Here is a 12,963-nt window from a genome sequence, read left to right as displayed (position 1 = left end):
GGTTCTTTCACTGGATAAATACCTGGTTTTTATGGCTTTTTTTTTTTTTCAGCTAAGAGGAAACAAAATAAGCACAAAATAAGACAATTAATAGTTGCGTAGTTATTCAAACTTACTAGTTAGAAAGAAAGAGTACATGTCTACCATATGTGCTAGAAAGTAAAGGAAAATGCCCTTAAGAAAAGAGTTTCAGAATTGCGACAAATATAGTTTTGTCAAGCTTAGTTTTATTGTTTAAAGACCATGCCTTTATTCCTGTTAATCTAAGTCTTTTCACTTGTTGAACTCTGTATTTAGTGGAGCATTAATCCTTGACTGTAGTGTAAATTAAAGATATGTTATCTCAAAAAAAGAGTCCTAGAGGGTGAACCCCAAATCCTATTCCTGACAACTCAGGTCTTACCCACCTCTCTGCCCTCCCCTCTGAAGTACACATGTCTGAGGAATCTCCCACTCAAAACCATCCAGCAAACCACCATGGTGCAAGAAAACGGGCAGTATGTATCCATGTAGCAGCATAACCTCAAAATGTAGAAAGCTAATAAAAGAAGGACACAGATTGCTTTCTTTTAGAGTTCCTAAAAGGCAACTCAGCCTTCTCATTTCCTTGATTTTAGTCTTGTGAGACTTCTATCAGACTTCTCAAATGCAGAAGTATAAGATAATATACATTTGTATTCTTTTAAGCCATGAAGCTTGTGGGAATTTAAAAAATATTTTTAGGTGCATATGGAGCATATGAACACTTGAATCCATTACTGAGGAAATTGGAAGAAGCTACATTTGTGAGGGGCTGTAAATATCACATTTATATTTATAGTATGAGTATAGATATAAAACATATCAAGTAGTTCCATATTAATATATAGTTGCAATATAATCAAATAAAGACTTCATGTGTTTAAGTGTGTATAAGATTACTTTAAAATGTTAATAGAAAAATAGATTTAATATAAGCTTGTTTTTGTGTAAATTATTTTAAAATATTTTATTAAAATAAAATGTCTATAGAGAGAAATGCTCTTAAGTGTTTTGATCAATGAGGTTTTTATTTTTTGTGTGATTTGATCACCCTTATAATAAGCACCCAAATTAAAAACAAAACATTGCTAATACTCCAGGAGTCCTCACTATTCCTCCTCTGTGTTAAAAGATTTATTTATTTGTTTTTTTTTTTTTTTTTTTTTTTTTTTGACAGGCAGAGTGGACAGTGAGAGAGAGAGACAGAGAGAGAAAGGTCTTCCTTTTTGCCGTTGGTTCACCCTCCAATGGCCGCCGCTGCAGCCGGCGCACCGCGCTGATCCTGGCAGGAGCCAGGAGCCAGGTGCTTTTCCTGGTCTCCCATGGGGTGCAGGGCCCAAGCACCTGGGCCATCCTCCACTGCACTCCCTGGCCATAGCAGAGAGCTGGCCTGGAAGAGGGGCAACCGGGACAGAATCCGGCGCCCCAACCGGGACTCGAACCCGGTGTGCCGGCGCCGCAAGGTGGAGGATTAGCCTAATTGAGCCACGGCGCCGGCTCAGATTTATTTATTTGAAAGTCTGAGTTACAGCAAGAGGAAGAGAGATCTTCCATCCTCTGGTTCACTCCCCAAATGCTGTCAACGGCCAAGGGCTGGGCCAGAATAAAGCCAGGAGTCAGGAGCTTCCTCCATTTATCCCACCTAGGTGCAAGAGCACAGGCATTTGGACCATCCTCCACTGCCTGCCCAAGCACATTAGCAGTCAACCGGGTCTTAAACCAGCACCCATATGGGACTCCGAAATCACAAGGTGGCATCATCCATTATATCACAATGCTGGTCTATCCATTGCTTTTATTTCCATATGTGAAACATGTTGATTTAGTGAAACAATGGTAAAATCCAGCGAAGCAACCTGATAACCACATACAAAACATTCTAACATGCATAACATTTTTTATCCTCTCTATGTATTAACTACAACAAAATTGAGAAAATGTGATTTTTTTCTTTTCTGATTCTGGCTTATTTCATTTAGCATTATGATCTCAAGTTGCAGCCATGTTGGTGCAAAAAAATCGAAGTCTGTGTATAATTTTTCATAGTGCTCGTTTCCCATCTTTTGGAGACTGTGTACATGTGTATAAGCATATGTGTGTGTGTGTGTGTGTATCTGTGTGCTTGTAAATTAAGAAACTTCTTATAAAACTTCCATGTCAATGCACAGTGCCAAGAGCGTTAAGAAAATTTTGAAGAAAAATATTGGAGGACTTACATGCTAATACCAATAACAAAGAAAACTTTTATTTTGTTTGCACCATATCAGTACAGTTTATACAAATAGACTAATTATAGATGGTACAGGGACATTCTTAGCCTTCTGAGAGTTCTGCCTCAACAGACTGAGTCTGATTTGCTTTAGGATAAATCTCCTAGGGAGCTAATTTCCACAGGCTGCTAAAACTCCACGCTGCATTCCATCTCAAGGGAAGGACGTTAATAGCATAGTTTCTATATCTTATGTGGGAATGCAAATGGAGGGGCCCACAGTACCCGAGTTATCTACTGAGAATACTGGGAAAAGCATAAATATAATAATTTTTCCTCTTGCTAGAACCATTCCTGACAAAACTTTTCTTGCCTTCTTTTAAGTAAATACTTCCCACTGATTCTGTAAACTAAAAGTTGGAAGACAAATTCTGGTGAGTTGAAAGCTTCAGTCTATCAGTGAGAAAGAAAACCCTACCCTGGCTCTACTATTTTATCAATAAGGATATTCTCTAGTTTGCTCAATATCTGAGTAGGGCTTCTGCTATGACATTGGGAGAAATGACTTTCATAAGGAGATGAACCCTGGCTGGCGACTGCTGATCCCAATTAATGTGACCAGTGACACAGCCAATAACTGAGAAGGAAAGAGTTCTTTGGGTAAAAGAAATGAGATCAAAATAGGTTTTGAATGAAAAAACAGACCTTGGTTTGTATGTTTTCCTTTGACTTCCCTTAGTAGTTTTAATGACTGGTGGTCAGTTTCTTTCCCCCATTAAATATATTTCTTGTGACCCTGAGGAAGTGTCCTTCTTATTAGAGAGTGAATCTGTGTTCTGAGGCTGAACTACAACATGGCCTAAATTATAAAAATACCATGGGGCTTTCTCAGTCCACCTGCTTTTGAGGCCACAGATCGTTTGATCTTCATTTTAGAGAGGACTTTTTGAGGACTTTGTTGCTCTACACTACTCACAGAAGCTCAGTGCCTGTAGGAGTTGAGTCTGCGTCAAATTCAGGAATGTAACTTTGGAGTGTTATATTCATATGGGGGACTGTTTTTGGACAGTGCAGACTAGTTATTTTTTTCTTAGGTAGATGTGATGTCTTCATTTTGCCTTATCAGGCACTGTTCAGTGACTCCCTGAAATTTTGACTGAGGACCTGGCAGAGATGTCACAAATCCTACATGAATCCATCTCACTCTTCTTATGCACAAAACACAGTATTACAGAGTGGTTGGGAGTTGATCACAAAATATATTTCTATTCTTTTTAAAAGAAAGCTTTTTATTAGAGGGGGAGAGAGGGAGAGAGAGACTGAGGGAAAAGGGAGAGATGGAGAGCAGAGGAAGAGAGGGAGAGAGAGGGGAGAATGAATCACTCCTTTCTGCTGATTCCTTCCCCTGAGGCCTGCTGCTGGGAACTCAATCCAAATTTCTCACTGCTGCCCCCCAGTGTCTGCATCAGCAGGAAGCCATAATCACAGCTGAAGCCAGGAATTGAACCTAAAGACTACAGTATGAGGCTGGAGAATCTTAATCATCAGCCTAAACATTCACTCTTGGATTTATTTTCTTTCTTTTTTTTAATTATTTATTTATTTGAAAGGCAGAGTTACAGAGAGGGGGTGGGGGTGGGGGGAGAAAGAGAGAAAGAGAGACAGAGAGACAGAGAAAGAGAGAAAGAGAGAAAGAGAGAGAGAGAGAGAGAAAGTCTTCCATCTGCTGGTTCACTCGCCAGATGGCCGCAAAGGCTAGAGCTGAGCAGATCCAAATCCAGGAGCCAGGAGCTTCTTCCGGGTTTCCCATGTAGGTGCAGGGGCCCAATGACTTGGGCCATCTTCTGCTTTCCCAGGTCATAGCAGAGAGCTGATCAGAGGTGGAACAGTTAGGACTCAAAGCGGTGCCATAAGGGATGCTGACATTGCAGGTGGTGGCTTTATCTGCTAAGCCCCATTTTTTTTCTTTAAAATCTATTTGAAAGACTGTACAATTGTTGGGGGTCCCAAATTGATCTGAAAATCGCTCATATTTTGCAGAGCCTCTTGGTTGCTGTGCTCCCTGGTACCAAGTTTCTTGATTCTCTCTCTATCCCCTCTCAAATGCACTCAATGATATATAACACAGAAATGGAGTTACAATTGAAGAGCATTTTCAATGCAAAAGCCACCCTCAAAGGTGGGCTCCATTTGGTGTAAACTGCAAATTTCCACAGATGAGATCCAAGCACTGTTAACAAAAATGTAAATTTGGGGGCAAAACTTTTTATTATTATTGTTTATTTCACCTCTAAGAGGTGAGAATTTTCTTTTCTAAACTTTGCGTAGGGTACGTGCCCTGAGTGTTTTCTGTTATGGAGCCTTTGTCACGCTCCATAACATGAAGGAGCAGGGGTTTTCCAGAGTCTACAACATTGTGCCTGAAGTCCTAACTCATCTTCTGGGCTCACAGTCCTCTGTGTGAGTCAGGTAAATGCTGTGGACTTGTCCTGGTGTGCTTCCTGGTGGATGCAGTCTTTTATATTCACATCCCAGTGAGAACACATTCTAATCTGAGCTGTTCAATCACTGTGAAACAAGTTTCTGTATCACGCATAGCACCAAAACCTGTGCTTTCCTTGTCTTTCACCCAAACTCTTCAGTTTATTTTTATTTCCAAACTCGTTGTCTGAAGACGTAATATTTACTCTTTAAAGTACTTTCTCTCATTTCATCTTGATTGGTCTCATTCAGTATAATATTTTAACAATTTTGTTATCACTCCCTACCACCTTTCTCTTCATCCCTGATTCTTTTGTTCATTTTGAGCCTGAGCCTAAAATAATCTACAGAGATGGGAAACTTGACTATTTATGTTTAGTTACATAAGATTTACCTACAAAAACAGTATTTTGCATGATTTATTTGTAAATATGGAAAGAAATAGAATGAGACTAGTGGCAAAGAGGGGTTAATAATTCTTGAGTTCTAGGTGACAGCACATTCACGGGACTGGGGTTAATTAGGTTGTAAAAATCCTGAATGTCACAGTTGCAACCCTGACAATGTTCAGCTTCAGACTGAATTTGCTAGATTTTGCAGCCCATTCTGACAATGGTTTTTCCTCAGGGCTCAGCAGCTGCTGGATTCCAGGCTGAAGAGACCATGTATAACTTGAGCTGTTACAACCCCAGTTCCTTCATCCTCCTTGGAATACCTGGCCTGGAAAAGCTTCACATCTGGATTGGGATTCCCTTTTGTGCCATCTATGTAGTGGCTCTTGTGGGCAACTGCATCCTCATCTACCTCATTGTGGTTGAGCACAGCCTCCATGAGCCCATGTTTCTCTTCCTGTCTTTGCTGGCCACCACGGATCTCATCTTGTCCACCGCCACTGTGCCTAAACTGCTCAATATCCTCTGGCTTGGCTTGCGAGAAATAACCTTCTCTGGCTGTCTCACTCAGATGTTCTTCCTGCACTTCAGCTTTGTGGTAGACTCAGCCATCCTGTTGGCCATGGCATTTGATCGCTATGTGGCCATTTGTTTCCCCTTGAGATACACCACCATCCTCACTCCACAGCTGATTGTCAAGCTGATGGTGACCACTGTGGTGAGGAGCTTCCTGGTTATCCTGCCAGATGTTTTTCTGCTGAAGCGGCTACCCTTTTGCAGGACTCGCATCATTCCACACACGTACTGTGAGCACATAGGTGTAGCTCGGCTTTCCTCTGCAGACATCTCCATCAACATCTGGTACGGATTTGCTGTGCCTCTCATGACGGTCATCACAGATGTGATATTTATTGCTGTTTCCTACATCTTCATCCTCCGTGCTGTTTTTCAACTCTCATCCCAGGGTGCCCGCCAGAAGGCCCTGAGCACCTGTGGCTCCCACGTCTGTGTTATCCTCATGTTCTACACTCCCGCCTTTTTCTCCATCCTTGCTCATCGTTTTGGGCATGGTGTCCCTCGGAATGTGCTCATCCTGTTTGCCAACTTCTATGTGGTCATCCCTCCTGCTCTGAATCCTGTTGTTTATGGAGTAAAGACCAAACAGATCCAGGAAAAATTTCTTCTACTCGTCTCATTTCAGAAGACACAATGAGTGGAAACTGAAGAAGACATTTAGGTAAAATTGATCAAGTATATTTTATGTAACTTGGGAATAAGTAAAAATAAAGTTGTGACACCTACTTTTTTTTAATGGATGACAGATACAGAATACTAAAATGAGGCTTCAGTCATTTCTATGGCTAATGTTGAGATATTTGAAGGATAGATGTTTCCTCACAGGTAACTCTCCATGGTATGTTGCTATTCTTTTGTAGTACAGTCAGTCTCCCACCTTTATTTGCTGAGTAGTTATCCTCTCTCTCTACTATAATTATCAAACAGTATCAATGCTCCTCTTATGTCTTTTACGTTTTATTTCTTCTTGTACTCATCTCCGATTACGTAAAACTGCTTATGTTTTAGACTGGTTTTCTTCAATTGCAAACTCCAGTAAAATCTGAACTTTGTTACAATGCTTATCTTATATTTTGGAAGTGTTGATATATGTCATATAATTAATATAATAATAATATAATATAATAATAATAATTGAGTGTGATATTAGTAAATTTGATTTACAATAAAGAATCATGTTTATTAATAGATCTGGACCTAAACCTAAATCCCTATGATTCTGAACTCCGTACACTTTTGTTGGGTATCTACTTGCTCAAATTGCTTACAAACTCCTCAAACTTAATTTCTTCAAACTGACTTGGAAACTCACTACCTAACCCTATAAAATACACTCTTTTCTGTTTTCCTTTATGATAAATGGCAACACTAAAAGTATAAATTCCAAAGCCAGAAACCTATGTCTTGTCTTTTGTTCTCCTATGTTGTTAACTTCCAAAAAAATTAACTCAAAACCTGAGCTGCATATTTGAGTTTGAGGTGCTTATAAGTCATTCAGGTGAAAATATCCATCATATTCTCACCTTTATTATGATGGTTTAACTTGACTGGTCCTTATTTATTATATCTCTCTCTTTGAGAATGATGATACAGATAATAAAATCTGTCTGAAAGTTTTCCAAGTCTCCTTTAAAAAATTTTTTTGTCTTCTCTGAAATTTTCCAATCTTACTTTTCCTGTATAATCTCTTTACAAAAGCCACAGCGATCATTTTATAAAAGTACAATTCATGTTTGGCTGTGTCACTTTGCACATTTCAGCTATGATCCCAGTGATCCCAGCTATGATCTCAGTCAGGAGCAACATAAATACTGTACTTCCCTAGGATCATTGCAGAAAATAAAAGACTTAGACAAAAAGAGAAACCTCTTGAAACTGTTTACACATAGTGTATGTATGTGTCTTATTATTTTACATAAAATAAAACTTTGTATGAATGGAATGTATACTAGGTAGAGTTGAGTGAGTGCCATCCATTCTTCTTTTTAGAAACTGTCCCAGGGTATTACCACCTGTCTCCTAAAATCTCCACTGAAACGAAAGTGTAAATTTCATCAAGATGAACATATAAATTACTTGGGAATTAGTAACAAGTAAAGTTAGCATTCTGTGGTGAGACCTTCCGTGTGTGTGTGTGTGTATCTCTGTGTGCTTTTGTGTGTGCTGACATATGCCCATTGGTTCAGAAGAGCAACAGGTAGGGGCTGCTTTATTTTGGTCACAATTAAAAATTCATATTTATTTCTTTGTATATTTATTCATGCTTATGTCATGAGCTATTTAAAGACAGAAACTCAGTCTTAGGTATCTTTCCAAAAAATACCTGATATACCATATATTCTTAATAAATATTTCATGCACATTCAAACTACAGAAGAAATTTCTTCTTCCAAATAATTTCCTCAATTTCCCTTTCAACTCTCTCTAACAGGCTTAAACTACACAGAAAATTATTTCAGTCATTGTCCTATGTCCTAAAGCTGCCTGTCTCTCACACACACTCAGTTGAAAGATTATTTACAATTATTATGGAAGATAATGTGGGGATTCCTCAGAAATCTGACAATAGATCTACCATATAACCCAGCCATCCCAGTCCTGGAAAGGAAATGAAATCAGCATATTAAAGAATTATTTATACCCCTGTGTTTGTAGCAGCTTAATCCACAATATCTAAAATAAGGAATCAACCTTTATCAACTTATGGATGGATGGATAAAGAAAATTTTGTATGTCTACATTATGGAATACTATTCAGTCACACAAATGAATGAAATCCTGTTTTTTTTTTTTGAAAAAAAAAAAAGGATACAACTGGAGACCATTATGCTTGGTGAACTAAGCCAGTCCCAAAAAGACAAATATTTTATGTTTCTGTGATATGTGGTAGTTAATATAGAATACTAAAATAAGCATTTTAAGTTATTATTAACTTTTTATAGATGTGGAAACTGATATGCAGAACACTTATTTATTTTGGTAGAGCAGAAAGCAAAGGGTGGTGGGAACAAGGACTACATTCCAGATTTTTTGCATTAGACCTTAGAACTAAATATTCCCTGTTGGAAGGACTAGAATAAGTACCAGGATGAATGTCCATAATTTTCAGATTTCGTCTAATTTGTGTTAGAGATATAGCCCTCACAAAAAAGGTCAGTAGCCTGTATTTTTCAATAACGCACTGAACATAAAGTTAATGATAATTCATCACTAAGGGAAGTGGAAGACAATTGCCAACCAAGACCGGCCACTGAGGAAAGGGTCAGACAAGGGAGGTCTCACGTCTGGGCAGGAGACACCCACAGTGAGAAACAACTCCAGGGTTTTTGTCTTTAAAGTTAGAAGATGAATCATTTCAGTTAAACAGGCATTTATTGATCATCCACAATGAAGTAGTCTCTGCCAGGATTCAGAAGATGAAATAGCCCATGCAGAAGTAGTTTTTGGAGTTCTAGGCTTGGGTTGGGCAGATTTAACTCTTGCATGATAGATGTAACTCTTGTAGAGTTTCTTTATCAAGTTGCTACTCAAGCCAAATCAAGACTGTTGAGACTCAGGTATGCTACTTGTGAGGTTCACAACCTGATATCCCAAATAATGGATTGTTTTTACATGCTTAGATCTTTGAAGGGGAATAAAGAGGAAGGGTCTTGAGGGCTAGCATCATAGCACAGCAAGTTAAACCACTATTTGTTACTCTAGCATCCCATATCTGAGTGCTGAGTGCTGGTTCAATTCCTAGCTATTTCACTTCTTTTTTTTTTTTTTTTTCAGGCAGAGTGGACAGTGAGAGAGAGAGACAGAGAGAAAGGTCTTCCTTTGCCGTTGGTTCACCCTCCAATGGCCGCTGCGGCTGGCGCGCCGCCACAGCTGGCGCACCGCGCTGATCCGATGGCAGGAGCCAGGTACTTATCCTGGTCTCCCATGGGGTGCAGGGCCCAAGCACTTGGACCATCCTCCACTGCACTCCCTGGCCACAGCAGAGAGCTGGCCTGGAAGAGGGGCAACCGGGACAGAATCCGGCGCCCTGACCGGGACTAGAACCCGGTGTGCCGACACCGCAAGGCGGAGGATTAGCCTAGTGAGCCGCGGCGCCGGCCTGCTATTTCACTTCTGATCCAGCTCTCTGTTAAAATACCTGGGAAGATAGAGGAAGATGTCTCAATTACTTGGGACACTGGTACTTACTAGGAGACCCAAATGGACATCTTGGCTCCTGGCTTCAGCTTGCCCTGCCCCTGCTGTTGCAACCATTTGGGATATGAACCAATGGATAGGAAATCTCTTTCCCTCCCTGTCTCTCCCTCTCAGTTGCTCTCCCTTTCAAATAAATTAAACAAATATTTTTTAAAAAAGAAATGGTCTCAGAATCAAGATATTCTCACTGAACTTCTCCATCCCTCCCTTCTCCATTCATTTTCCCTGCAAAGCAGTCAGATAAACTACAACTGTATCCCAAAGCAAGACAAAATGTAGAGGTTGGTCCCTGATCCACTTTCTTTGGAATTAGGTCATCAGATGTATTCCAGAAGGATCTTGCCTCATATCTGAGGAAGGGGTTGGGGATGGGGAGAATGTTTCACAGAGAGGCAAGAAGAATCTGAAGAAAAAGGCCTTCCTGGCTGGCGCTGTGGCATAATAGGTAAAGCCGCCACCTGCAGTGCCGGCATCCCTTATGGGCATCAGTTGGAGTCCTGGCTGCTCCACTTCCTATCCAGCTCTCTGCTAGGGCCTCGGAAAGCAGTAGAAGATGGCCCAAGTCCTTTGGCCCCTGCACCTGTGTGGGAGACTTGGAGGAAGCTCCTGGATCCTGGATTCTTCTGGGTTTCCCACATGGGTACAGGGGCCCAAGTGCTTGGGCCATCTTTTACTACTTTCCCGGGCCATAGCAGAAAGCTGGATTGGAAGAGAAGCATCCAGGACTAGAACCGGTGCCCATATGGGATAGTGGTGCCACAGTGCCTGCTCCGAGGTACAAGTCATTAAGATGGGAAAGTGTTAATATGTTTGAGTCCATGTTTCTATCCCGGACTGACTTGGGGCCTTGGGCTCTGAGACTGATGGGTCCCACCTGGCTCAATGGCACTGCATTCTAATCTCTAATCTCCATTCTCCTCTAATCCCAGGAGAAGACAAGGGAGGTATATTAACCCTCTTCCTCTGGCTTCTGTTTGCTTTTCCCTACTGTAATCATGATTCTATGTCTGTCCCTCGGTACCTGTGTTTGTCCTTCCTGACCTTGGGACTGCTTCTTCTCTTCTTTGGTTTGTCTTTCGCCTTCTGTACTTCTGCACTGTCTGTTGATAGCTCTGCTTTTGCAAAAACAGTTACAGGACCAGGACCTCCAAGGTATGACCTGGTATAGAACTACTAGGGAATAAGTTGATGGGGAGTAGAATTAATGAGAAATAGAGCTGGTAAATGAGAAAAGGATGGATTCCAGTAAGTGGGAATGCCAAGCTTAGAACTTCATGGCACAAAAGAGGAGAGTCTAATAGGAGCTTAGTTCTGAGTCATTCTCACTACTCTTCCCAAAATGTTTCTAGGTTTTTCTTGAGATAAAAAATTTTAATGCTCATAATTTGGGAAAATCAAAGAAAATAAGCTGTTGTAATAGTTTTGGGACTGGTGTACCAGATTAGAGCCAGTCATTTAGAGATTAAAGCTTGATAGACCATCTCTGAAACTTTTAGGTTATCTTATATTTGCAAGTATAATTCTGTATATGTATGAGCATTTGTGGGAGAGTGTACCATTCCACACAGTGGGGTATGGGGGCATGCAGAATGGAGTAGAGCAGTTGCTTTCTTTTCTTTTCTTTTCTTTTCTTTTCTTTTCTTTTCTTTTCTTTTCTTTTCTTTTCTTTTCTTTTTTTTCTTTTCTTTTCAGATTTACTAATTTATTTGAGAGGCTGAGTTACAGACAGAAAGAGGGAGAGATGGAGAGAGAGGTCTTCCATCTGCTGGTTTGTTCACCTAATAGCCACAAAGGTCAGAGCTGGGCGGATCAGAAGCCAAGTTTTTTCCGGGTATCCCTCGTGGGTGCGGGAGCCCAGGAACTTGGGCCATCTTCCACTGCTATCCCAGGTCATAAGCAGAGAGCTGGATCGGAAGAATAGCCAGGACACAAACTGGTGCCCACATGGGATGCTGGAATCGCAGACAGAGGCTTAGCTTACTATACCACAGCCCCAGCCCCAGCAGTTGCTTTCTGAAATGAGTCTTAAAGTAGTCTTCTGTGATCTATGGACCCAGGGGAAGAGATAAGATTCGCAAATGGTTACATTGAGGATAAACAAAGAAACTGGGGCAAACCCTAAATTACTACACTTCGCGATCAAGATATTGTTGAAATACCTGTTTTGTGTTTAGCTTATTACTGAGGAAGGTGGGGAGATGTGTCATGTCTATTCCTAGCCTTAGGAGAAAGGAGAAAATTTCTTAGCAATCATTTAGAAATTAGTAAATAAGGTGGGAGTAGAACATTCGCTAGAGACAAAATCCTCCCCATTTTGTGTTTAAAAGGATTGTGATCAAAGACAGAGGTAATAATGATAGAATAAAGAAAATATTTAGTTTGTGACAACTGAGAAGAGTCCATAAAAATGAAAATGTAAGGCACAGACTTTTCTCTAGTACTTAGAATTTTGACGGTGAGAGGTATCTTCTATCCTTTGGTTCACTCCCCAAAAGCTTGCAACTGCCAGGGATGGGCCAGACTGAAGCCAAGAGCCTGGAACTATACTTGGGTCTCTCACATGGGTGGCAGGGGCCCAAGCACTTGCATCATCATCTGATCCATCTCAATATGTGCATTAAGAGAAACTGGATTGAAAGCAGAGGAGGCCAGGAGTTGAACTGACCCTCTGATTTGGATTTCAGGCATCTCAAGAGGCAGTTTAATATGCTGTACCACATTGCTTACCATGAACTCAGGAATACTTAAGAATGGAAGCAAATTTTCAGGTTATTCTGGATCTTCCATTTCTCAGAGTTGAAGTAGAAGCCTGTCTCATTCTATTATGGTAGAGTGCGAGGGTACAGGATTAAAGAAGATGGAGAAGAATGGCAAGATATGGACCATAGGTAGACTGTATTTACAATATCACTAAGCATCATTGAATGGTAAAATTGATTAGTATGACTTTCTAATTAATTAGTTTTGGTCCAGTATTCATTTATTCAAGTAGTGTTTATGGAACACTCTGTACCAGATGCTGTTCTGGGCAAGAACAATGAAAAAAAAAAAACAGATGTGATTTCTGTCCTCCTAATGTTTACAGTT

The 12,963-nt window shown here is 40.4% G+C and overlaps 1 protein-coding gene across 1 annotated transcript; it reads left to right on the top strand.

Annotated features, from left to right (window-relative positions):
* Nucleotides 1-3,896: 3,896 nt before the first annotated feature.
* LOC149128424 (olfactory receptor 52H1-like) lies at nt 3,897-6,878 on the top strand. Its single transcript, XM_089311488.1, has one exon. The coding sequence runs from the start codon at nt 5,324-5,326 to the stop codon at nt 6,314-6,316; it is 993 nt and encodes a 330-aa protein (XP_089167614.1). The 5' UTR covers nt 3,897-5,323; the 3' UTR covers nt 6,317-6,878.
* The last annotated feature ends 6,085 nt before the right edge of the window (nt 6,879-12,963 follow it).

This window comes from Oryctolagus cuniculus, chromosome 1 (assembly GCF_051225735.1).
Source record: "Oryctolagus cuniculus isolate XC-2025 breed Fujian yellow rabbit chromosome 1, ASM5122573v1, whole genome shotgun sequence".
Taxonomy (NCBI): domain Eukaryota; kingdom Metazoa; phylum Chordata; class Mammalia; order Lagomorpha; family Leporidae; genus Oryctolagus; species Oryctolagus cuniculus.
Note: the sequence above shows the minus strand (reverse complement) of the source record. Positions and strands in the feature narration are given on the sequence as shown.